General features: G+C 53.3%; 1 protein-coding gene across 2 annotated transcripts in view; it reads right to left on the bottom strand.

The window, feature by feature from the left end:
- The window catches only part of KCNN1 (potassium calcium-activated channel subfamily N member 1), a 75,571-nt gene that overhangs the window by 9,828 nt on the left and 39,035 nt on the right, over positions 1–26,708 (bottom strand). For both annotated transcript variants that reach the window (XM_084614549.1, XM_084614550.1), the window contains 4 exons: positions 20,792–21,235; positions 18,708–18,803; positions 12,657–13,075; positions 726–867 (listed from right to left, as the gene is read on the bottom strand). In XM_084614549.1, the coding sequence (XP_084470675.1) occupies positions 726–867; positions 12,657–13,075; positions 18,708–18,803; positions 20,792–21,154 (1,020 nt within the window). In that variant the 5' untranslated portion in view covers positions 21,155–21,235. The remainder of the gene's footprint in view (positions 1–725; positions 868–12,656; positions 13,076–18,707; positions 18,804–20,791; positions 21,236–26,708) is intronic.

Genomic DNA, 26,708 nt, shown 5'->3' with positions numbered 1-26,708 from the left:
AGGCCGATATATTAGCCCCAGGCTAAGTAGGTCCCTTTTCCCTGGGTAAGGTAACAGGGAAGGTTCCAGAACAATCAGGAACCTACTGGAGACAATTAAGACAGAGAGGCTGATTAGAACACCTGCAGCCAATCAAGAAGTTGCTAGAATCAATTAAGGCAGGCTAATCAGGGCACCTGGGTTTAAAAAGGAGCTCACTTCAGTTTGTGGTGCGCGTGTGAGGAGCTGGGAGCAAGAGGTGCTAGGAGCTGAGAGTGAGAACGTGGACTGTTGGAGGACTGAGGGGTCTAAGCATTATCAGACACCAGGAGGAAGGTCCTATGGTGAGGATAAAGAAGGGGTTGGGAGGAGGCCATGGGGAAGTAGCCCAGGGAGTTGTAGCTGTCGCCCAGCTGTTCCAGGAGGCACTCGACAGCTGCATGCCACAGGGCCCTGGGCTGGAACCCGGAGTAGAGGGTGGGCCCGGGTTCCCCCCAAACCTCCCAACTCCTGGTCAGACACAGGAGGAGTCGACCTGGACTGTGGGCTCATGAAAACGGCCAAGCTGAGGGCTGCCGTGAAGCTCCAAGGCGAGCAAATCCGCCAATAAGCGCAAGACCCACCAAGGTAGAGGAGGAACTTTGTCCCAGGCCTCTATGTCTGCAGAGCTGGTTTTTGACTCAGCTCTCTCTATGCAGCCAGGATGCCCCTGGCCGACGGCCTTCCCCAGGCCCCCTTGGGCTTACCATGATTCCAGTGAGCAGGCATACTCCCTTCCCGCAATAGGTGTGCGGCACCATGTCGCCGTAGCCAATGGAGAGAAACGTGATTGAAATTAACCACATCGCTCCCAGGAAATTGCTGGTCACTTCCTGTTTGTCGTGGTACCTGCCGAGGGGCAATAAAACACAGGTCAGGGGTTATCCGGTCCCTCCCTCCCCCGGCACCAGCGCCAACGCACGCCCCAACACGAGCATTTCAGAGTCACTCATCAGATCTTCATCCAACACGGGCCACAGCTTGGGGCTGTCGCAGGGCTCTGCATCAGGCCAAGGTCTGATTGCAAAACACCAGGCCAGAACCTCTGCTCCGTGACAACAGTGCGACTCCTTATTTGGACTGGCAGCTCCCTCCGGGCAGGGGCTTTGCGTCACTGCAGCGCCTAGCGCAACGGGGCTCCTCCTCCTGGCTGGCCCTTGGGCGTGACCGTAACAAACGCAGTTTGTAAGAATACGAGACTTAGGGTTATTGCACTGCCTAGGCTCTGCACAGAGGGCTGGCTCCTAGCCCCCCCGACTCCAGGCTGCCTGGGGTTTCCCAGTGGAGCTGAGGAGGGGTGCGTCCATCAAGGTTGCAAAACGGGTGAGCGGTAAAGCTGTGATCTGAATTAGGGACCCCCTGGCACTCCCTCACTGTGCACGTTCCTGCCTGGCTCACACCTGCTGGGATCTGGGCAGGGCTGCTTCGCCACCGTCCGGTTCCCTCTACTGTCTCTGCAGGCAATGGGGCGAGAACACTCCGCTCTTATCGCTGCGACTGTCCAGGGAGCCAACGGAGCAAGGGTTCTGATCCCACGGGCAGGCCATGAGATACAGGCACCTGATGCCTTTACATAGCCCAGCCTACAGCCTTTGCCAAAGTGTTTCACAAACACAAATGAATCCGTCCTCCCCAACCCTGTGGGACAGGGGTGTGCCACGAGCCCCATGTTGGACAAGGAAACTGAGGCACAGAGCGGGTGGGAGTCTTAATTTACCCCCGGGCAGACAGTCAGCACAGGGACTCTTCTAGTGGTGATTCCTCCTGTGTTGGCCCCTCTGCCCAGAGGTTAATTTCACCCTCATTGACTTGTCCAGACGAAACTGGCAACAGAACACCGGCCTCCTGGCTCCCAGCCCAGTGCCTTGGCCACTGGGCCTTGCCTCTCTTTCCACGCAGTTACATGGTGGCTGCTGGACATCGCAGCGCTAGTGAATCAGGGCTTTGCATCGGAAGCCCCTGCATGGCCAGCTTCAAACCTGTGAAGGAGGTTCCAAGTTCCACCCCTGCCGTGGCCTCAGAGCCGCACGCGCTATCAGATGTCAGCGGTCTCAGCCGAGGGGAGATGGAATCTCTTAAAAAACCCGGAGTCTTTTTGAAAAGAGAACCATCTCCAGCCATCACATCACGTCAAGGCCGGGGGAAGGGTTTTCAGCGCGACGGAGGCGTTTTGCCAAGAAGCCTCCCCTAGGACCTGGGATGGGAAAGGCGAGCCGGGGACGTTGCCTGGAGCTATACAGGGCTTTCCTGCCTGGCCTTGGCACCTGCATGGGATCAGGGTGTGAAATAGCTGCCAGTGGTGTGGGCAGCTGACCCAGGCGCCCAGAGGGTCCTCACACGAGACGCTGACGCTGCATCCTACTTAGCTCTGCAAAGGAGACCACATGGCATCGCCCCTCCCCACTGCCTGCCTCTCTCCTGTGGAGGGGCAAGAGAATCGCATGCCTGTGAAGGGTGACGATCCCACGGGCTGGACTGCCCAGTGGCTATGTCAGCAGTACACAGTGGGATGAAAGCGGCTGCCAAAGGCCAGTGGAGGATGCTCCTGTGCAGGGGAATGATCTGCCGGGGAAAGTGATGCCCCAACCCCTGGCACAGGGGGATACCGGGAGAGGGGATGGGGGGATGGGAGAACTGATCTGATCCTCCACAGGGGTCAGTTTAGAGCTGCTCCCCTACAGCTTCAGCTTGTTCTGGGGACAGGTGGCTCAGCGCCAGAGAGCTGTAATCATCTCCCCGAGGTATCGCCCCCTTAACTGAGCAGAGATTGACCCCAGAGAGCCCCGTGGGCACAGACAGAGCAGCTCTGCGTTGCCTGCTAGTATACAGTACTGGTCAGGATAGTGTGGAGAAATTATATCTGTGAATGCAGATTCTCTCTTGATGTCACGGTGTGAGTGTGACACACAACTGCACTCGCACCTGTTTGCACGCCCAGCCACCCACTCAGAGGCCTGATTCTCCATTGCAACCGCATTTACTGCACTAAACGGCTGCACAAGACTCCTTCCCAGGGGCTCTCTCTTTCTCTGTCACTCACACATGCGGGTCCATCCCCTGGTCCTGGCTCAGCCAGAATTCCCACTCAGGTTATTAGAAGCTCTGATTGCTCAAGGCTTGCATGGTTGTGTGCTTCATTGTGTGTGTGACAGAGAGACAGGGGGCATGTGCGTGCGTACGCACGTGGACATGTTCATTCACATGCACTCGCCACCCGTGGCCTGTGTTAGACACGAGGTCACATGATCACAATGGTCTCACCTGGCCTTAGACTCTAGGGATCGGATCTGTTTAAAAGATGGATGCTTTCTGAAAATCTCCCTGCAAACTTTAGATGGCACAAAAGAGCCATTTGGTTTCAATGTGACACACTCTGGCTACTGACGAGACTTTAGGGGAATGGGAAATGCAAACAAAACTTCAAACAGAACCATCCAGGGGTTCGAGTTTTAAAACATGACAATCGGCACTCATGTAAGACAAAGAGGTGGCAGCTAAGGTCTTCTGCTGCCTTGAGCGTCTCTTTGGAGGTTGCTGGAGTTGCAGTTTTGCATTAATAGCTGGCTGCCCAGTACCACTTCCTTGTAAGATTTGCTTGTGGGGTTCAGGCTGGAGTAATTTCTCTGATGTCAGCTGGGGGTGCTCTGCACTGACACCCATGTCACTGAAATCAGAATTTGGCCCAGTGTCATTAAAAGGAAACAAAAGCCCCCCAAAATGCAACTGGACAGTTGTCAGGTAATTAAAAAGCTCCGTGGCAATGAGCAGCCAGTGTGAGCAGAGCAAAACCTTCCCTGAGAAAACTGAAACATGACTCAACACAGCCCGGGTTTGGGGGAAAGTTGGGGCAGAATTAAGCCTTTCAAAAGCCGCATGGGTAGAACTTTGAAACAGAAACTCAGTTTGAAACCAGTTTCAAACCCTTGAAAACTCAAACCAATGAATACATCCGAGGAATAAATACCAGGGAGGGAGGGGAGTTATTTAAGTTAAGCAACAATGTGAACACAAGAACAAATGGAGGTAAACTGGCCATCAACAAGTTTAGGCTTGAAATTAGATGAAGATTTCTAACCATGAGAGGAGTGAAGTTCTGGAGCAGCAGGGGCAAAAAACCTAACTGGCCGCAAAACTGAGCTTGATAAGTTTATGGAGGGGATGGGATGATGGGACGGCCTACAATGACATGTAGCCGATCAGCGACTGCTAGCAGCAAATATCTCCAATGGTCAGAGATGGGACACTAGCTGGGGAGGGCTCTGAGTTACTACAGAGAATTCTCTCCCAGGTGTCTGGCTGGCGGGTCTTGCCCACATGCTCGGGGTCTAACTGATCGCCATATTTGGGGTTGGGAAGGAATTCCCCCCCTGGGTCAGATTGGCAGAGACCTCGAGGTTTTTTGCCTTCCTCTGCAGCATGGGGTACGGGTCACCTGCCGGTTTAAACCAGTATTACTGGTGGATTCTCTGTAACTTGAAGTCTTTAAACCATGATTTGAGGACGTCAGTGACTCAGCCAGAGGTCAGGGGTCTATTACAGCAGTGGGTGGGTGAGGTTCTGTGGCCTGCAATGTGCAGGAGGTCAGACTAGATGATCACAATGGTCTCTTCGGACCTTAACATCTCTGAGTCTCTAATTAGGCACAGCTCTCTGACAACACACCGTACTTTCTAGTGTTACTGTATCCAGTCCCTTTCTGTTCTATTCTTCCTGACACTATGTGGTAAATTAAACTACATTTATGCCCACTGTAAGGCCCCTTTAGACCCCCAAATGGGTATAAAAGGGCCTTGGTCTCAATTTCCGAATTGCTCAGCTAAGATCAAGGCCTTAGCCTTGTGTATAGGGGTGAATTTTCCCCATAAGCACAGCAGATGGGGAAGGGCCTCTTTCCCCTCTTAGTTTGTAGGGTAACAGTCTCTCTGCAATTTAACATCGCTAGGCCAAAACCACTCCTGGAACCTGCCCTTTTACCTTGCAGGTGAGCTTGACAGACGCTATAGCTCACACATTGACGCAAAGAGAGTGACCAGCTGTGTTCACTCGGCCAGCCCGCACTGCAGCACCCGGATGTGGCTGACTCATTGGATGAAGATAAATGGCAACTTAGAGCATCGGTTTACAGACCCCCCCGCTTTCATGACCATGTGGGGGATCACGTTGGGAACAGGAGATCTACACAGCAATTGCACAGTGGAACAATCCATCAAGGTGTGAGGGCGGGAGGGGGAAGCCGGGTGTGTTAGAAATCAACCTGACACGTGTGCAGAACACAGATGTGGCATGTAAGTGAGATGCCAGGCACATGTATGACACAGCTGGCCAACCACATGCCTCTGTCACAGGGGACATTCTATTCCAGCATTCGCAGAGGGGGGAGAAACTCGCACCTGATACAACCTCTTAGCGGTTTAGCCGTTACATTTTGCGGATGGGTCTGAACCGGGGACAACAGAAATCTGCAGAGGGGGGAGAGCAAAACATCTGAAAGGTGGTATGAAGGTGAAGGAAAGTACTTCACATATTACCTGTGCCCTCTGTGAAGTTCAATGAGAATTAAGTCTCCAAAGGACCTTGAGGGATCAATTAATAATAATTCTGCCTTTTGTATCTTTTCCCGAGGATCTCAAAACACATGAAATTAATTTCACCTCACAACAGTCCCAGCAGGTGCAAAATCCTGTTTTACAGGTGGGGAAACTGAGGCACACAGGTGGGGAAGCCCGAATCAAAGAGTGAATTGATGGCAAAGCTGGGAATAGAACCCAGGAGTCCTCAAACTCTAGCCAATCAAAAGGGTCAGATAGTGAGTCAGCCAATCCACACAAACCAGTTGAAGCTACAGAATTGGGTAGATCTACCTAGCTAAGTTTGTAATCAGGATGCCTGTCACCATGGTATCTGGGTATCTGAGATCTCAGGAGAACACGCTCTTGTACATAATTTCCTGAGATTCTTGCTTCTGGAGGGAAACGTCACCAGAAGTGGCCATTCCTGGCGGGATTTGCGGTCTTTGCGCCCAGCAGGAAGCATAAAGGCAGTGCAAAGCCAAACATTTCAGAGCCATGCGGAGAAAACAGAAACTACTTTCAAGTTTGGACAAAGATTCTGAACTTTGGCTTCTCACTTCAACACCTAAGAGACACCCACTTGGTTTCCGAAGACCACCAAGCCAGCCCTGAGAGGATAGCTACTTTCAAGCCACGGCTGATTTGCTTGGGTTCGAACTAACAACCTAGATATAAAGCATTTTGTGAGCCACTAGGTCAAAGCTCCGCAGTGGAGGTGCAAGAAAACCTCCCCCCACTGATTTCTGTTGCCTTTGGCCCACTAGTCCTCAACTGACTTCCACGAGTCATTTTTGCTGGGGCTGATGTCTTTGGGTCGCAATCATCTTTGTCAAAGCTGGGATTGGAGTGGGAGGCTGTGGGGGTGGGACTGGACAGTGGAGTGAAATTCGCTCCTGTGCAGAGAGCCAGCATTTAGACTTAGACATGACTTAAGCCCTGTTTTTAAGGGCATAAGTGGGACATAAGTGGTTCGTGGGACTCACACAGGCTTCTGCACCAGGCTGAATTTCAGCCTTAGTGAAATGAACGTCTTCCCATCTTTGGCTACTTGAGCCTTGTGCAGAGGAGCCAGTGACCAGGAATAGCACTGGGGACTGCAAGGGTGGCTTTCTCCACCTCAGCAGGGCTCTGAAGGCTCTCTCCTGCCCATCTTGACCAGCCTCACTCCCGCCCAACTGTATCTCAGCACTGAGACACAATTCCAAGGGCGGTGTTCTTTTGAAACCTGCATCTAATGAGTTAACACCAAATGCTTCTGTTTGAGATGTCTGCCCGGCCTCGAAACCCTGAGTGCAAAATTTCACCAGGGAAAAAAAGTGAACCCAGAAAATGAAAAACAAAACAAAACAGGGCTCCCAAGGGAAAAAGAGGCTGGTTAGGGGTAGTAAAAACCCAACCCAAAATAACCGGCGCTGAGCAGTGTTGCAGATCTTGCCAGACTCATCAAAATTCTGCAGCAGGGCTCCAGAGGCATGCAGGGGAGGGAAAAAGGAAAAAGAGAAGAGAATGTAAAACTCAAAACAAAAATAAAGGGAAAAGAAAGAGAGAGAGAGAAAGAGAGAGCCCCAGACCAGTCAGAAATTAGATTCAAGCAATAGGAGACTTGGAATTTAGGATTGCTGCGTTCCTCAGACTGACCCCCCTGCCCCATTCAGATCCCTACAGTCAGACATGCCCCGGCCTTCCCAGCCCCTGCCGCCCCCCCAGTCTCATGCATTCGCACTCAGAAGGGAGTTTTGCAGAAAGGGTGGGGTGAACCTTTGAAAGTTTGGCTTGGAACCTCAGTGGGGAAGGGAACTGCAGCAGCAAAGCACTATGGGAAAACACTGCTCATCTGTTGGCAGAAAGGAGATGATGTGGTGAAGCATTATGGGTAAAAAAAAATCTTGGGGTAACAGGTGGGTCTCCTGTAGATGCCTGGATCGATGAATGGGTGCAGGAGCAGCTGGAATGAAGGCACTGAGCTGTTCATTTCACCCCCATCCCCCACCCCATCCCCTCTCTCCCCGGCGGGCTAACTTGGCGGCGGTGGAGTGGGGCTAAGGTAAGACCTTACATTCTTTAAAAAGAATCATTCCTGAGCTGACTCCCGCTAGAGACAGCTGCAGGAGGAAGCAGCCATGGTGAGAGGGCATTACATGGCAGCGTTTGCTATGGGGAAAAATTCAGGCCTGGCGGGGATCTGGCCAAAGCCTAGGTACCACGTAAGTCCCACTTACACCCCTTGGCATAAGTGGGACTTAAGTAGTGCCCAGGCCTCATGTTGAGCCTCTACACAGAGACAAAGGTCACCCTTGCGGGACAAAGGAGTCCAGAAGTGCCAGCTCACTGACTTGGTTTGAATGTGATTGAGTCGGTTTCTAAGGGGCCCCCTACACCGTGCACAGCAGGTGAAAACCTGGCCCTAATGCAGAGTCTTCCTCCATCTCTGGCTTTCGCCTTCTCTCTAGCCCTCATTTCCCTCTTGATTGCAGGGATTGCTCCTGGGACTCTTTTAGAGCATTTGACTTGCGCTGCTAAAGATGGAGAAATGCTGAGCAGCTGAGCAGAGAGAAAGGCCTTTGGAGATATTTTAGCCAAATCCTCATTCATTCTATAAATAACGAGGAGTGAGCGTTTCCTTTCCAGCTGCTGTTGATTGTCTTGATTCTTTTCCAGGTTTTATTGCTGCATCCACATAGTAAGAAATGGAACCACCTGTGCTTGACTCATTTTGCTGTATGGAAACCACAGCCACAGCCTGTGAACCAGAGCACGATTGCTTGAGCGCCATGTAATAAATTGGCACTGTGTGAATGATTTGGAATGCATCATTTATGCAACAAATTTTACCCTTTTTTTTTTTTTTTTGTTTCCCTTCCATTTATGACTCAATGGGAAAGCGTGAGATTCCGACCCGTGTCCTTTGTTCGTAAATTCATCTGTGGATCAGGAAGAATGCTTCAGAAAGTCACCTGGTATCTTCTCTGGCCTGTGATTGGACAGTTTGTGTCACTGACCTATACTTCCCGCATTGACAGATCTCCAGCTAATTGTTCAATTAATTGTGCACCAGTGCAGAATGTTACCACCTTGTATTGGGAGCCTTGTACACCCTCCTTTGCCCTAGGGCAGTAATTTTCCACCTTCTTTCATTTGCGGCAGACCCCCTAAAACATTTCGAATGGAGGGGCAGACCCCTTTGGAAAGCTTAGACATAGTCTGCAGACCCCCAGGGGTCCACAGACCACAGGGTGAAAACCACTGCCCTAGGGTAAGGGACTGCACAAGAGACAGATTAATGGTGGACTGAGCCCCTCACTGGGAATTCATTCGGCTACTATTCCACCCTAATATTCCTTTTCACGAGGATCCGTGCTAGTAAAGCCAAAGAGCTCAGACCTTCGTGAAAGGCAAACACCAAAAGGGCATAGCTCAAAATTTGCTTTGGAATCTGAGTAAGAATTTTTTTTCACTATTTCCTCAGCTCTAATTATTCCTGGACATTTCTCTGGAGCCCATCACTCTAATATCTAGCCTGGACATGAGGAGCTAGGCAGGGGGTATTGGTGATCTTCAGATTCAATCACTATTGGTGTGAGCGAGGGGAAAGTTAGGAATCTGTCAGTAGGATCAATGCTCTATTATATTTTGGTGCATGATAACCAAGCAAGGGGTGGTGGAGTAATTGACTATTTACATAGCACCATAAGTGTGCATGGAGCCTTAAAGGGACAGTGTCCTTGCTCGACTACTACTAAAAGGTCTTTTTTTCCCGATAGGACCTTCCACGTTTACACATATTAAAACATTCCCATGGGAGAGGTAACTATTTGTATCCTCCTTGTTTTTCAGATTGGAGAAACTGAGGCAGAGAGCGAGCGAGGAAGTGACTTGCCCTTAGGGTCACATGGCAAGCCAGGGGCAGAGCTGAAAATAGAATCCAGCAGTCCTGGCTCCCACGCCCCTGCTCTAACTGCTAGACCGTGCTGCTGCCCTGCTCACTCACTGAAAAGCCGACTGCATCCTAGATGCAATGCACTAAATTCAGCTGCAGTGACGTTTCCCTTTGGCACCCTGGTGCAGCCCAAGGTAACGTCACACAACGTTACAAGAGAGGCAGCCGACAAGCAGGGCCGGGGTGGGGGTGCGCAGGGGAGCGGGACACGACTGCTCTGACATGGTGGAACTGGACCTTGAGCAGCCTCCGAGCGGGGCTCGACGGGGAAAAGGTCACATAGCTCCAGTCTCTCTAGTGCTTGCGTAAGGCCCAAGTGGTGCTCACATCCCACTGCTGCTGTTCCTCACTGAGAAATGACACCAGGCTAATAGCCAGGCACTAATCGCCATTTTGCCTCCGCCACGAGCACAGCTGCAGCAGCTGATGGCAGTGCCCGTGCTGACCCCACCCTACCCTGCGGTCTCTGTGCCGTCTCCCTGACGCCTCGCACCGGCCCTCTCATTGTTTTTTAATTTTATCCTGCAAAAAGCATTTTAAATCCAACTGAGCAGCTGGTGAGAGGGGCCAGACTGGCATCCTTCAGGGCCGGGGTCCCTCGGCAAGCTGGCACAGCGTGGGGGACTGGAGGGCAGGTCTCCCCTAAGCTGCACCATGCTGGTAATTGGCCTCACCTCCATGGGGCGAGAAGTGAGTTCAGTCTGTGGGTTGTGTGGTCCCTGGCCTCAGTGCTGACCCAGGGTTCTCTCACTTTTCTCAGAGAAAAATGTCATCCTGGCAGCTGAGCTCTGACAACTCGTCACATCTGCCACAGCAGTGAAATGCAGCTCAACGGAGAGACTGGTGCAGACTGGCACCAAGAACTTCTGGGCTCTATTCCTGGCACTGCCACTGACTCCCTGTGTGGTCTCAGGCGTGTCACCGCCTCATTCTGTGCCTCAGTTTCCCAATCTGTACAATGGGGATGATGCGCGCCACCTGTTTCCCAGGGAGAGCTTTTGAGGAGTCTGGAAAGCATGTTGAGCTCCCCCGGTTGAAGGCACTAGAGAAAGGAACAGGATTGTTGTGTAGTCATGGATTCTCCACGCTGGGTGTCATCTGGATTTTTGCAGTCAGGGCTGGAACCAAACGCAGCAACCAAGAAACAAAGGAAATACCAGCCTCGGAAGGTCCGGAACGGCATTTGCTTCCCTGGAGAAGGCCCTGTGTTTGTGCCTGCCCGTCCCCAGAGTGCAGAAGGTGCAGGAGTCTGTGGTCCTGTTGCATATATTGCAGTGACTCCCGCATCGGAAGGGGGTGTGGGCCATTGGACACAGGGCTACCCCCAGCGCAGAGGTGCGCTCCAGCGACAGAAGGGGTTTTCCATTGCGGCAGGATCTCCATCTCCCCAGGCGGCGCTAGTGAATTCAACAGAAACATCCGTCCACTGACCCAGCCACATCTACACCGGGGCGAGGTCAGCGCCGCTCCAGCACTCAGGGGGATGCCATTTTTCACACCCCTGAGCGATGTTTTAACTGTAGATCAGGCCATAGAGAGGGGCTAGCCCCGCGGAGGGGAGCTGGGCAATACGTCCGCTTCCCCTGTGGCTGGCTCTTATGAGAACTGGCTGCCCAGCCCCGGCGCTTAGAGCCCTGGTGCCTGGAGTTTGGCTCCATCTGAGCCAGAAGGCAGATCTTGGCCCTGAGAAGATGCTGCAGTTCTGATGCTAGGGGTACGGCTCTATAGGGCGTGCAATGAAACATCCCCCCACCCCAAGGCCGGGGACTCTGATGCACTGAAGGGTCAATCTGTTGGCGGTGGAGGTCTGCGATAATGAATGCCGAGGTGAGACCACCTGCAGAGGAGGGGGTCTCCTCCCTCCAGAGCACCTGGCCATGCCAAGGAAAGCTGCCTCCTGCCACTAAAGGGTTAGCAGCCCAGCTCCTGGCCTGAGGTCCGCAGGGATGGGATGGGAGCCTTCGGCAAAGCATGAGGAATCCACGCCTGGAAACACCCTCCTGTGGCGAGCTCTTCCCAAGGGAGAAGGTCAAGGGAAGAAGTGGCGCTGGATTCCTGGGCACACCTGGAATGGACTAGGGGGGGAGGGCAGAATGTCGGAGGCAACTGCCCCCGTCACAGTGAAATGCAGAGGTTCCAAGTGAAATGGCTCCAGCCTGCTTTCAAGGTTCACGGCCCCTTTGCTACGAACTGGATCCCCACCCCCGCCTCCTCCCACCCCACCAGCTGCAGCTAATCTTAAATTCTTGGCAGGCGCAAGGCTCGGAAGTAGGAGGCAGCTCCCCGTGCAGGATTGGGGCTATTGGTTTCTAGGAAGGAAGACTCACAGTTTGTCCCTATGAGCAGCATAGCAATTAGAGAGGGAAAACAAGAGCAGATTAATGAGCAGTCCCGGTGCAGAGGAGAAGGGGCAGACAGGAGAGGAGAGGAGAGCGGAGAGCGCACACGCACCCCCCCACGCACACCGTTCGGGTCCCTTCTGACTGCTCCGCAGGCTCGGGTGCAGCTGAAGGGGCATGTGTCAGTCACACGGCGCTCGCTCCCTTAAATGCCAGAGCTCGGGATGCGCTCCCTGTTTGATGGGATCCGCCCAAGCTAAAGAGGAGGCAAAGGGCCAGATGCCCAGCTGGTATCCATCGGCCCAGCTCCGCTGGAATCAATGGGATCAGAGCCCAGCGGGTGTACATCAACCTGGCCTTGGCCTCTAGGATCCCAGCTCCGTTGATTTCACTGGCTGAGGCTGTGGCCCACGGGTGTACCTGAGATGACCGAGGTGGGTTATTGTGGTTCCTCCTTGAGTGGAACAGCGTGGGGCTGTCAGCCTCCAATGACCAGACCGTGCCCAGCGGCCTACCAGTCAGTGGGGCTTTCGTTCAGGCAGGAGGTTGCTTTCCCATCCAGAGGCTGTGGGTTCACTCCCTGCTGGCGACCCTTGTTACATACGGCTGAAGCCGGCAGCAGCCAACCAAAGGGCCCTTTCCCTCTCCTGGTGGGGGGATCACATATGCAGGGGTCCCTAGCTCTGGTCTATTTAAGGGAGCCCGGCGTGTCTCCAGCTGCACGGGAGGCATGCATCTCAGTGGCCCTTGTGCAGAGCCCGCCCCACCCTCCGCCCGAGGAGGAGCCCTTACCTCTCGCACACGCGGACCGTCCAGGCGGCAATGATCCAGGAGGAGATGCTGAAGACCAGCAGCACGGTGCCGGGGCAGATGGTCATGAGGGTCTTCATGATGAAGCGGGTGTTGAAGTTGATCTTGTTGAGGGCGCCGATGCTGCGGGAGGAGGCATCGGTGAAGAGCTTGCTATGGAGCAGCATGACGCGCCCGATCAGGTAGAGCCGCAGGAACATGGGGATGGAGAGGATGATGTCCACATCGGCGTCGGCCACCGAGGTGGTGTAGGTGAAGGCCAGCCGGGCTGTCCAGGTGAAGAGATACTGGCCCGGAATGGGGTGGATGGCGCACACAATCAGCTCCAGGCTGATGAAAAAGATCCGCTTGTAGGTCATGGCTATTCTCCAGTCGTCTGCCCCGTTGTCCACCATGAAGAGCTGGGCAGGGAGAGGGGAGGGGGGTTAGAGGTAGGGGGTTGCTTTAGGGTGGGTCGAAAGGCCCAGCAGCGGCTAACAAGGAGCAGGCAGGCGGTGTGGTGTAGCGCCGGTGGGCTCTATGCCCAGCCCTGCTGGCTGACCTTGGCCAAGCCCCTTCCCCGCTCACACTGTAGGCTCCAGCGGCTGGCACAAGGGGCCCGGGGCTCAGGTGGGGTTCCCCAGGCTCCAATACAAGCAGTGGCAAGAGGCTCTAGCCAAGGAGTAAGTTGTTAGCCCCAGCTGAGTTCAGCGTCTGCCCAGGAACAATTCCTGCCCTGCAGAGCTAACGCCCGAAATAGAGCAGGCAGCTGAAGGAAGGTTTGTTATCCCCCGTTTACAGGGGAGCCAGGAAGCAAGGCCTAGGAACTGACGCACTTGGGCAAGCAACAAGTCACTGTAGAGGTGGGAATTGAACTCACCCCGCTCGGTGCCACCCCCTGCCCACGAGAGCAGGCTTCCAGTCCTTTAGTGACACCCGCCTGGACTGGGAATATAACAAGGACCTTCCTGTTTGCCCCTCAAGCCCCTAGGGCCAGATGTGCAGGGCAGAAGGGGAGAGACGGGTAGCCGAACGAACCCTGCTCTAAATGCAATAGATTTATAGAGGGTTCGTATTGCCCATTGAGCAATGCATATTTTTCTTCTGCTTGTCATCGGCGGCAGGTCACATGTGGCTCAAGGCAATAATTGCAGCCAATAATAAAGTTTTAATGGGAAATCTCTGAGCAATTTAGCCCTGCATTATTCTTCTGGGACTCTGCCAGGCTTCTCCAGAGCCCACTCGGCCCTGGAACCGGGTGGGAGGGCTCTCAGGCAGACGCCCTGCCCAAAGATGGATTCCCCATGTGCCACCTGCAACAGCTGGAGCTGTTCAGCTGAGTAATGACTGTACGCATCATCCAGCCCAAAGCCACTGCTCGCACATCTGCTTCTGCCTCAGCTTTGCTGGCAGGCGCTCGTCCCAGGGCCTGCTGTGGAGATTTTCCAACTTCCTCCGCACTCACACAGGTTGCACAGAGCTTGCTGGCTTTGTCTGTCAAGTCGGGGGGGGGGCGGCCCCTACGCATGCCCCTCTCTCTGCTTCTCCATCCATCGCTCTCACTTGCTCCTGACAGTAACCATGCCTCGGCGCGACTACAGATAAACAACCTCCCAAAGGGACTCGGGGCATGCCTACCCTGCAGCTGGAGCAGCCAGACCTGCACTAGCTCTGAACAACCTCAGGCACTAAAAACAGCCACGTGGCCACTACAATGAAACAGGCAGGCCGCCCCAAGTACATTCCTAGCGTCTCGGGCGGGATCGCACTCAGGGCAGCGAGCCCCTCCCACCGCTCAAGCCACCACGGCTACACTGCTCTTTTCGCGCACAAGCTCACTCAGAGCTAGCACCGGTATGTCCGCCTGAGCTGGAGTTGACACCTGCCAGCTCAAACGTGGACGTACCCTCGGGCCTGATTCTCCATTGCTTTGCCCCTGCTGACGTCATCTGGGGCCAGATTTGGGAGCAGGGAACAGGGGAACTGTGAGAAGGTGCCGCACTCGACTGATTTAACCTGTGTCCTTGCTGCAAAGGAGGTGGGTTACCAGAGGGCAGCAGCCGGGCTGTAGCCTGTACCCCCAGCCCAGCCAACTAGTCCAGGGTTAAAGTACCATAGAACTCAGGTGAGAGGTTTGGGTGTAAGTTAGAGGCAGCTCCGGAGTCAGAGCCTGGTTAACTCTGCAGGGAAACAGACACAGGAATTTACAATATCCCCCTAAAAGGGTAGGCACCTCACTCCCTTACATGCCTCTGGAAATCCCCCTAAGCTCCTGTCTGCATCTTTAGCTGCTCATATATCTGTATAAATCTGGCCCTTACCGCTGTGTAAAATGCTACCAGATCAGAGGGGTTGTGGTTTGATCTCTGGACAAGCGTAAATGACTGTACAGGCCCCAGTGGAACCCCGTTTATCCGATCTAATTGGGATCGGGGCCGGATCGGATTTTCAAAAATTCTGCTAATCAGGAGGGCTCGGCGAAACTAAGTTACGTGCTTCAGCCCCAGGCGGCAGGGCTCTGGCTGTCAGTGCTCCGCACATCTTGCTGGTGTGCAGTCAACGAGCTAAGATATTCAGTGTTGCCAGTTTTCAGGGTTTGAGCATGAGTTTCGCAATATCTGGTGTCCCGGCTTCCGGAATTTGGTGATTTTGTCAGAATCTTGCCGGTTATATTTTTTAAAGAAAGCAAGTCAATTTCTAGCCCTCGTGATTGCAAAGAAAACCTTGAAAATGTGACTAGAGCAAAACCCCAAAGGCTGAAAACCCCAAAGGCAAACGAGCGGCAAGCCCACAGCATTGTTATTTTAAGCCAATCTCAATATTTTGGGGAGCTGGACTCATGAGGTTTGAACATTCGGGGTTGGCCAGCCCGCAGATTTCAAGTGCTACTTAGTCTTCTTGCCAAGGTTTAGGATTTTCCAGCCACATTTTCCTAGGTTGATCGGTATTTCCCTGTGTTGCCATGCGAAAAGTCCCCGCAAAGTGAAATTAAATACACAGCAGGTGAGGAAATAGCAGCTGTACAAATCCACAGAGCTGCGTCCCAGATGGCAGGACTCATCTGAGACCGGCCTCTCTTTTCCTGCTGTGCAGAATGGGAGAGCTCGCTTTCCTTCAATTAAGGCATTAAAATCCAGCTCCCTAAGCTCTTAAAGCATTACTATCGACTTTCTCCTGGCGAAGCTGCGGCTGCAGGGTGAATGCTGTGACTTCTCCTAACAGCTGCTTGGGGACACAGAGCTCAGCCATTGTAGAATGGATGGTGCTTTGCCTTAAGGGGACATGATCAAAGTCACATAGGGTGTAGCTGAGATGGTGGGCATTAACAGTAGGAGAAGAGTTTACGGCCCAAAGGGGCTAGATTGCAAACCAGAGGCAGCGCAGATAGGAGAGAGGTTGCTGTGGTGACCTTCAAATGGACCAGGTGCCAGGGTCAGAAAGTCCCTGGATAAAAAAAAACAACTGATTTTTGCTGTATCTGCTCCTTCCACTCATCTTTCTGTGGCACCAGGTGCCATCTCTGAACACTGGAGACTTTTGTTTTCCTCTCAAAACCCAGCTAGAAAATCCTGTTATCAAGTACAATTCAAGCTCCAATTCTGCAACCTGTTCTGCGTGGATGGAACCCGCTGGGTCTACGCAGAGCTCTGCTGGGGCTGGTTCTCCATGGCTCTGCACCTTGTGTGGTCACCTACCCCAGGGCAGCATGTAAATCGCTGACATGCGAGGGCATGGGGTGGGATTGCAGCTTGTGTAGATGGACCTGAGCTCCTGTTCATCTAGCTGGCGCATGTACTGGAGCAGCCAAAAGGGGTCCCCAGTTTGAAAGGGCCCCCAAACGACCTGGTGCGTGGGATCATAGTGCCATTCAGGCTTGGCCTGGCAGTCCCCCCATCATGGCAGAGGGAGGGCTGGGCCAGACCTGAGTGGCGCTGTGACCCTGGGTAGGAGCTCCCAATGTCTGGGGCGGAGATCTGGGCTCAGCCCCGCAGGATAGAAGCCTAGCCACTGCTGTGGGGTACGTGCAGTGGGAGCTTGTTCTCGGATTCCCCCTCCCCCGACACTCTGCAGGAATTTTTTTGGAAGGGTGAGGGTTCTAGATTTCAGATTTTGCCCCGGGCGCCCTAAAAATCACAGAAGAAATGCACCAGTGCTAAAGCCTTCAAACATCATGAATCAGATTGCAAAGAATCATGAGATTTTTAAAAAAAATAATGCATTTTGGGTTGTTCTCTTTTTACAAAAGCTGAGCTTCTCAGGTAATCACCTGACTCCAGCACCTGGTACTTTAAGGAAAAACACCACATATTGCAAGACTCAATAAAAATCACCAGAGCTGGCAACACTGTCAGTATCTGCAACCCACACACCAGGGTTTCCTGCTAGAACGGGAAACTGACGAGAACTTTTCCTTGTCCCAGACTAGTGAAATGCAACAAGTAAATAAAGAACAAAAGGTGACAGGCATATACAGCTTATAATTTAATAGTAACAAGCAAATACAGCTTGTTTTAAAGTTAATAACTTACCGGCTAATTTGTCATACAGGGAAGGACATTTTTTAAGATGTGATGTTGCACCTTTATAATGAATGTTGTCATGCCAACCTCAAGCAGGAAGCCGCCTCCTCGGTGTATGTGCAGGAGGGGGTGGCAGGTGCTAAACATGTTAGTGGAGTCCCTCTTAAGCCTTCAGAACAGATCTTAAGAGGGACGTGGGTCTCCTGTACTGGGGAGGATTTCACCTGTTGATCAGCACTGTCTCAGAGGAACGGTGCCACCTAGTGACTCGCCAGCACGGCTTCCTGCAGCACCTACTTGTTCCTTGGAGGTCTCCCAACTACTAGGATCTACTACGGAGCTGAGCTGGGTCAGGTTAGGTCTGTGGGCACCAGATTCTTTTAAAAGAGCTCAAGGCCGGATTTCCAGCCCGTTGGGTGCTGGGTACTTGGGAAAACTTGCTGACAAATGTCACAATGGGAACCTGCTGACCCCACTTGAAAATCTGACCCTTATGCAGGGGCCTAAATGGGAGCCGAGTTCTTGTGAAAATCTGAGCCCAGCGGAAGGTGCTGAGCCCTTGGAAATGTGGCCCGCAGCTCTTCTGAAAAATTCTGGCCCGTTCTGCTCCTGCTCCTCTTAGATCTGACACAGTTGCAGGGCTCAGAGACAGCCTCAAACCACCCCCTCTCCAAACCCCTTTGAACTTTGCAGGGCAGGAAACGGTTGAAAACTTGGGATCTAGGTCTGAATTTTGCAGCTCTGAGCCATCTCTAGGAAAGCTACAACATGCCCACCCAGCTGGGACAGCTAATCAATCACCCCTGTATTGCAGTGGTTCTCAACCGGGGGTACGCATACTCCTGGGGGTACACAGCGGTCTTCCAGAGGGCACTCAACTCATCTAGATCAGTATTTCTCAATGTGGGGGATGCAACTCCCAGGGGGGTCATGGGATGGGTTTAGGGGGGGTCACAAGTGCAGGCCCAGTGTTAGGGGGTAGCAAGCAGGGCAGTTGCCCGGGGCCTCATGCCACAGGGCACTCTGCGAAGATAGATTACAAGCTTCAGCCTTGCCGCCGGGGCTCCGGCTTCAGAGAAGGTTCAAAAGTGAAAAACAGGCTCAAGTATGACACTGAAATGTAAGTACAATATTTACATTCCAGTTGATTTATAACGATATGGTAAAAATGAGAAAGTGAAGTGTGCTGTGACACTTGTGTATTTTCACGTCTGATTTGATAAGCAAGTAATTTTTAAGTGAGGTGAAACTTGGGGATATGCAAGACAAATCAGACTCCTGAAAGGGAGATAGTCATCTGGAAAGGTTGAGAACCACAGTTTGGACAAACTCAGGTTCCCACGAGGACCACCGGCTTCTTTAAGGTAAAAGAAAGGGAAAGGGGAGGGTTTGGTTTGAGCACATGCAATGGGATTCCCAGAGGAACGTTCCTGTCTGATTTCACACTCCCATCAGCTGTGCCTGGTGATGGCACAAACTCCACCCCCTCCCCATGAAATAGGGGAAGGGCCATGCGTTGTGGTGCGCGGCTCACCTGGATTTCTCTGGCATGGTACATGATGATGAGGCCCAGAAGTATCATGGTTGAAAGGCTGATAAGGCATTTCAGTGCAAATGAATATGAAGACTCCTAAAAGGGAGACAGAGAGGAGCAGCATCAGGCACGGTTTCCCCCTCGGTCCTGAGGCTAGTCACACCGCGGCCCGTGGCAGGGAGGCTCTGGACTCTGCCCATTCAATAGGCACACGTGGATCTTTATGGAAAGGCGCGTACCAAGCTGTTGGGAGGGACTCACCGTCTTTGCATGGGCCAATGACGGCGGGGCGTCACCGGGCATGCAGCAGGGATCCCGACTCCAGGAGAGAGCCTATCCCTTGGGTAGGCCATCAGCCACTCGCACTGAACTCCAGGCTGGGTTGCTGGCCTCTGGGGGCAAATCTCCGCAGCAGCTGAGAGGTGGAATCCCCAGGGCCGCGGACGCACCCGGGGTAGCCCTGATCAAGCTTGCAGGCTACAAATAGCAGCGTGGCCATGGTCTGGTGCGCGCAGCAGCTCAGGCTGGCTGCCCAGCTACGTACCTAGGACCTTGGAGGGGGTTGTCCTTGGGCGACGAGTTCATGCCGCCATGGCCACGTTGCTATTCTTAGCGCACGAGCTCCACCAGAGCTGGTGAGCATATGTCTACCCGAGCTGGGGTTCACGTCTCCCAGCTGCTGACTGGACGTACCCCCTGGCACCAGAGGTTGGCTGGGAAGCCTGAGGCAGGGGTTAATACTAACCCTGTGCCCCTCCCTACTGATGGTCAGCAATGATCCGCTAAGCCTCCCAGCTCCAGCATTAGGATCCACATTTATTTCACAGACAGGGAAACTGAGGTACAGAGCTGCTGAGACATGCCCAATGTCACCCAGGAGGTCAGGGGCGGAGCCAGGAATGGAACCCAGCTCTCCAGAATCCAACCCTGAGCATTAGCCCTTGAACAGGCTTCCTTTCTGGAGATCCCAGAGGCAGCCTCCAGTGTGGCTGAGGGGGGCAGACGCCACGTGATCAGTTCAATCCAGGGATGCATTTGCTACATGGACGTTAGCAGCCCGGGGACCTGTTCTGATCCCCAGGGCCTTGCACAGAGGTCTGCTGGCTATCCAGTGACAGATGTGCATGCCAGCTTCTGTAGCGGCAAGATCTGGGGCTCTGTAGTCACAGGGAAACTCTCCCCACGTGCCCAATGTGCAGTCAACAAGGGGCGTGCGGGACAGGTGAGCTGCATGGCAGCGTGCAGGGGACAGGCGGGTGTTTGCATGAACGATTCTATCTGGTCCCACACCCCTGCCGTTCGGGGGATGATTCATCAGCCCTGGAGAGAAGCCAGCTGAGCAAGAATGATAAAGCATCTCGCTGAGCCAGGACTGTTCACACTGTCAGCACAAAGCGCCCATCAGCATCAAACGTCGCAGCAAAGAGCAGGGTCCATTAATCCTCAGTGCAGCTTGTGCATCGCCGGGCCGGTGCAAACACAGAACACAGGAATGGGGAGGGGCGCACACACGATGCACCCAGAGAACAGGTCCACACGCACATAGCTGGGTCCATGCACGTATCCCTACATCGGTGCACGTACACATACACAGACTCTGGGACGCATCCTCCTTTCCCCAGACGAGACGCACCCACCCCACACCCCGGCACGCCCATGTGTGCGCACCCCCACAGCCAGCCGACGTTCAAACCCGCTGGCAGGCCCGCTCTCTCTGTCACCCTCACACACTTTCCTTATCCCTTACGCGTGTTACGGTGGCACTCGGATGCCTGGCGTGCCAGGCGCTGTACGAACACAGCTGTCTTGCACTCACAGGGCCTCCAGCCCCCTGCTGGGCCCACCTTGGGCAGAGGCCCCGCCCGCGTGAGACCTAGGTACCAGATAAAAGTTCCACTTACGCTCCAGGGCTGGGACTTCCCGGACCCTTTCCTTCCCAAGGGCGACATACAGGCCTGGCTCCCACAGGGCGTGAAGGGGACTTATGCGGTACCCAGGGCTCGCGCCAGCCTCTTCTCTGAGCCAGGCACGTCTGTCCCCCGAGTCCCCGGCCTTTCGGCTTCACGACCAGCCACGGTCCCTACCTTGGTGTAGATTCCCCAGGAGAGCTCCGTCTCCGTCACCATGACCACGATGCCGAACATCCCGAAGATCAAGGCGTAGTCGCTCAGGCGTTTGCGCTTCTCGAAGAGGGCCCGCCGGTGGCCCAGCCGGTACCCAATGTTCTGGTTCTTCTTCTGGTTCCGGGAGCGCGCCGCCGACTCCTCATCCGCCTGCAAGCTTGTATCCTTGGCCTGCTCGGTTTTGGAGACCACCACCTCCAGGCCCGAGCTGTGGAGGGTCTGCAGGGGCTGGGTCTCGGCCGCCAGTTCATGGAGGTTGCGCTGGGAGGCGCTTAGGCTGCTCAGGGGTCGGACCACGCCTCCATTGTACTTGCAGCTGTTCATGGCTATCTCGGTGAAGGGGTTGGGCTCGCTGAACACTGTCTTGGATCCAGCATGGTTCAGAACCTGGGAGTCCGCATTTACCTGGAAGGAGACGGAGATGGGGCTAGAGAGACGCAAACCCGGGGGCAGAGAGACAAGTGGGGGAAGGGGAGAGCTCGTCCCCTTCTCAGTCCGAGTCCCCCGGGGCCTGCAGCCTCCATTCTACAAAGCAGGATTTGAGATAATTATTAGTCTGTATCCCTAACTGGCCCCTCAAGTGCTACTTATCTAGCATTACAGACGGGCCACATGGACAGAGAAGGGAGTGCAGGCCCTGGGCTGTTCTCAAACCTCAGACCATGACTGCTAAGAGCAAGCATCGGGAGGTGGCCCATGATGCCCACCTACACAGTGGTGTGTGGCTCTAAACTGCACCCCTGGGCCGCTCTTGAACCCCGTTCCCTGGCAGCTGCGAGAAGGCAGGCCGTGGCGCCCACCCATAAGGCAGGGAGACCCCTGACATTACCAAGATGCAGAGCTGTGGATGGCAACCAAGCGTGAGGATAAAGGCTCCATTAGCAAATGGATGGGGAGGCCCAGAGGCAGGGACCATGCTGGGTGAGAGGGCTGCAAGGGCCTACCCAGAGGTGAGGAGCTTGTCTGCTCGGCCCTGCCCAACCTTGGAACCATTGCAGGGTGAAATTCACCCCCAGGGCAGTAGACCAGGAGGAGAGGACAAGGCAGGCATGGGGAGGGGCGTAATGCAGCTCAGATGCTGTGGTGATGGGCACTCTATAAAAAGTAGGTAGAGAAAGAAAGAAAGAAAGAAAGAAAGAAAGAAAGAAAGAAAGAAAGAAAGAAAGAAAGAAAGAAAGAAAAAGAAAAATTCAGCAGCCTCTTGGGATACAGGTACACATGCAAGGGGGCATGGTTACCTGATCTACTCACTAGACAACACTCCCTTCCCAGAGCTGGGAATTGAACCCAGGAGTCCTGACTGCCAGTCCCTGCTCTCACCTCTGAACATGCCCAAAAAAAAACAACAAACAAACTCAGCTGGTTAAAATACTTTGATCCCAAAGGTTCCCAAAAGGATTTTGTAAACTTCAGCTCTGCACAGGGATCCCTTCGACCACTGTGGAAATGCGGCCACCTCTGTGGCGAAGTGCACTAACCGCATAACAAGTCACAGCAACAGGGTAATGCAGGAAGTGCAGAATTCCGTGTACAGCTGAAACCACCCCTGGGTGGGGGGTTGGACAGAAGCAGGTTATATCACCCTCCCAGTCAGTAACCGGGCCGGGCCGGGGACGCTAATGATCCAACCAGCAGACCAAATTTGGTCATGAACCCTGGCCACGTGCCACCCGAGGCATGCTGCTCTAAGACGACCGTGGGACTTGAATGATCAGTTTCAAATCTCATCTAACAGCCAGCGCCCACTCGTAGAGCCCTAGGCAGATATGAAATCTGTATCCGCATACAATTTGCGATCCACAAACATGGTCCGTGGATATAAAGCAGATATCTGCAGATCCACAAGAGCTGAGGCACTCGCTCAGAACAAAGCGCGCCCCCTAATAACTCGCCGAGGCGTCAGGATCATGAACAGCTGTCAGGGGTGTGATTGAAAATTACTGACCGACACAGCATCCCAAATGTAAGTAGCTCTCGCTGGTCTCCCTGCATAGCAATGAGCACGGGCAGAATCACAGCATGAAGAACAGTGGCTGGACACCTGCCAGGCTACCCTCCCTCACACCCCTTCCTCGGCCCACCACTGCTTTGGCGTCCAGGGACCCAGCATTTCAGAGGCTGCTGCCAAGCGGGAAGAGAACAGCTGCAGCCGCAAGAGCGGGGTGGACAGGTCTGTCTGGGCCTCCCTAATGAGGCTTTGATTTTTCCTGAGCTGTGTGGAGCCATCGCGCTGGCTGGCGAACAGGTCTTTCCCCAGAGCTGATTAATGGCCTGCATCTGGCGCGGGGCACGGGCTGGGGAGTGAATCTTCCGTCTGTTAGCCAAGTGTCTGCACGTCAACAGAGTGCCCCCAGCAGATCTGGAATAACACCTCACCTCCCACTCTGGAGCCAGTGCAGCGAGGCCGATAGGCGAAGCCCCCGTGTGCTCCAGCTTTGAGGCAGGGTCACCAGTGAAGTGAGTTTGTTCGGGCTTAGTATAGTTGGCAGGGGGTTGTTATACAATCACTGTCCAAAGCAACGTGACTTCCAGGTTCTCTGCTCGCAATGGAGCCAGGGCAGGAAGAGAGGAGGAAAGGTAGGGGTGTGTGTGTGGGTGTGTGGGTGTGTGTGTACGTACATACACAAGGCTATATAGTCACAGGAACATAGGAACTGCAACACTGGGTTGGACCGTGGGCCCGTCTAGCTAGTGTAGAGCAGGAAATTATTTTCCCAACCCAGGAGAATTTTTGAGATTTTGAAAATTTCTCCCATCCTGAATCAAAAATCAAAGTCAAAATCGCAAACATTTTCACAAACTGATAATCAAAAAAAAAAAAAAAAGAAAAGAAAAGAAAAGAAAAGAAATCAGAGCGGACCAATCAAAATGCTTTGTTTTGATCATTTCTACGCATTTAATTTTGATTTTGACTTAAAAAAAAAGAATTCTTGTAAGTATAAATTAAGTAAAATTTTGAAACAAAAAGCGATTATGAACCAAAACCCAAAACAATTCACTTAGAAAATGGCCAAACATCCAATTTCAACTATTTTGAAACTTTTTTCCAATTTTTTCCCCAATCAGATTCGTCCAAACTACCCTTTTCTCGTGAACAGTTTTGATTTTGAGAAATCAGCTTTTTCAGATGTAAAAACGTTCCCGGTCAGGTCTATATCCAGCCTGTCCCCTACATTAACCAGCAGCAACTGGGTCAGAGAGAAAAATCCTGCAGGAGGCACTGTTGGGATAACCTGCTCCCTGGGAAATTTCCCTCCTGACCCCTATTAGAGATTGGGGCTCATGCCCTGAAGCATGAAGGTTTCTAGCCCTTCCAAAGCCCTTTCATAATTTTACTAGCTAGTCTCACTACACATTTCTTTGCTTTGCTTTTCTGAGTGTTGCTAAGTTGTTGGCCTCAATGCTGCCATGTCCAGGGGTTCACTGTGCCCTGGATGGAAAAACACTTTTTTTTGCCAGACGTCAATTTGCCACCTTCCAGCTTTGTGGAATGGCCCCTCTCATTCTTGCAGTCACATGAAAAGCCTTTTGATCAGGCTCGAAGCACGGTCACTAGCCCAAAGCACTGAAGATGAGCTCGAAAATCAAAGCCCTCTTTCTAAAAAGCTGACGGATCCTAAATGCAGCAGGGTTGGGGTGCTCTCCAGGGCAGACAAAGAGAGGGGACAGACGTGGTGCAGAGCACCATAATCCATCCCCTGCTTGACCCACGTACAACAGGGAAAGGTCCCACGAGGGATGGCTTCTCATCTCATTTCCAAGCACGTGGGCAAGTGGGAAGCCCCATCCTCTAAAGCAGTCACTGAGGCCTCCAACGGGGCTCTGCTTTGCTCCTGGATACACCTGAGACAGGCCATGAGAAATCGCCCCACCAAACGGAGCCCTGCTCTCTCTGCACCGGGTTCAAAGCCCACCAAAGTCAATGGGAGTCCTATTGCTGTCCACTGGCTATGGAGGATGTCCAGATCAGGCTGACCCTCGGGGACACCTCAGAGAGCCCATCGAGAGACCCGAACGAGCCTGCAGACCCTTGGGGTGATGGGGGACAATGCTACTAGCTTGTGCAGCAGGGTGGAAGCCAGCTGGTGGTGGGCTACAGCAAATCCAGCCCAGTCTCCAAAACCAATCCCATCTCGTGGCCATGGGGAGAAATCAGAGGGTCTCGTTTCAGCTCCTCGGGGATGAGTTTTGAAGGCCAATGTCCTAACAGAGGTGCTTGTTTGCAACCTCAACAGGGAGGCTAAGGACAGGGGGTGAGAGGGGTGAGGCTGCATCATCAAAGCCACGGCCCCGTGTGACAACAGACAAAAGTGGGGGGACTCCGAGTTCTGAGACCCTCCTAGGCGCAAAGACCATGGGTGGCTGTGTCCTCCTTCGAACTGGGGTTGAGAAGGAGGACACAGGTAAGACAGCCCCTCTCCCCGTGCAGAGAGAGAGCTACATATCACACATACACGCACACACAGCCACTCACTCACAGTGAACGCTCCGCGGGTGCCGGAGCTGCTTCCTTTAGAGAATCTCTTGGGAAGAACAATGAGAACGAGCGAAAGAAAACCAACAGGATCAAAAACAATCCTTCTGATTTGCCCTGGATTTCCAGAGATTTCAGCCGAAAACTGGGGGCGGGGCAGGGATTATGATCCACTGCATAGAATTCCTGATCGGCGCAGAGAAACAGACCCCCATGAAAAAGAAAAGGCAAGGCCAGCCCCACCCTTGGCAGCTGGGAGCTCAGATACCGCGGTCATGGACATAGGTGGAAGATGGCCTTGTGGCAAAGGGGCTAGGTTGGGGCTTTAATGGGGGCTCAATATCCAGCTCTGCCATTGGCTCTCCAGTCACTTCATCTCTCGGGCCCATGGCTCCCTGCTGATCAAGTTATAATTTCCCATCCCAAGGGGAAGGGGGAGGTTTAGGGGCAATCCAGGGGAGGGTCCCAGGTACCGACCCCCAGAGGCACTAAGTGCTCCATGCACAGGACTCCTTCCCGTACCTCATCTATCTGAAGAGACGTGTGCCGCACAGCTCCTGAGAGACCTCATCAACTCAGTTCTAATACAGTGAGCTACAGGAGGGCATTTGTGGTGTGGAAGTGTGTACAAAATATACCGTACTGTGGGTCAGACTGTCTCTAAGTGTCTGGGCAGCTGGCCAGTTCCAAGTGTAGCACTTAACTGCAGTGCATACTGGAAAATAGAGACCAGATGAACAGTGTCGTCCAACTTTATTTTATATATGGTCTCTATTTTCTAATGTGTACTGCAGCCTCGTGTTAAACTCAGGTATTGATAGAAAAAAACATATCCCTCTACTGCTAAGGTTATATGATAAGTACAGACACCTAATCTACACTGATTGGCTAGACAGACAGGCCTGGTAGGGGCTAATATAGGTTCTGCACCAACATGCAAATGCCATCTCAGAAGGCAGCTCTCGGCAGAGCATGCAGACAGCTCCGCTGGCCCACTGCAGAGCTGAGAGTTACAAAGATCCGCAGAAACGACCTGCAAGCAAGTCCTCCACCAAACTCCTTGCTACATGGAACAGCTGCAGGCTAGCTAAAAAAAAAAAAAAAAGGGGGGGGGGGGGAGAGGAGCGGCGGCCTATGTGCGATTTCCCAGGCCCACAGGCAACAAGGCCCTTTAAAACATCCAGCAGGTGCAAACTCACCCGCCGACACCCAGCCACACTCATAAAATCCACCTCAGTAGCTGGGAGCAGGGAAGGTTTAGAGGGCAGGCTGGCACCGCCGGGCTGTTGACTCTGGAGCGGGTGAGTAGTGGCACAGAGAGAGATGGATCTGGTCACCCGTGGATCTGTGGGTGGGTGCTGACTGGGGCATCAGAGGCAGGCCCAGCTCCTGGAGGGTGACTGA

Source organism: Lepidochelys olivacea (assembly GCF_965140295.1).
Source record: "Lepidochelys olivacea isolate rLepOli2 genome assembly, chromosome: 25".
NCBI lineage: Eukaryota > Metazoa > Chordata > Testudines > Cheloniidae > Lepidochelys > Lepidochelys olivacea.
Note: the sequence above shows the minus strand (reverse complement) of the source record. Positions and strands in the feature narration are given on the sequence as shown.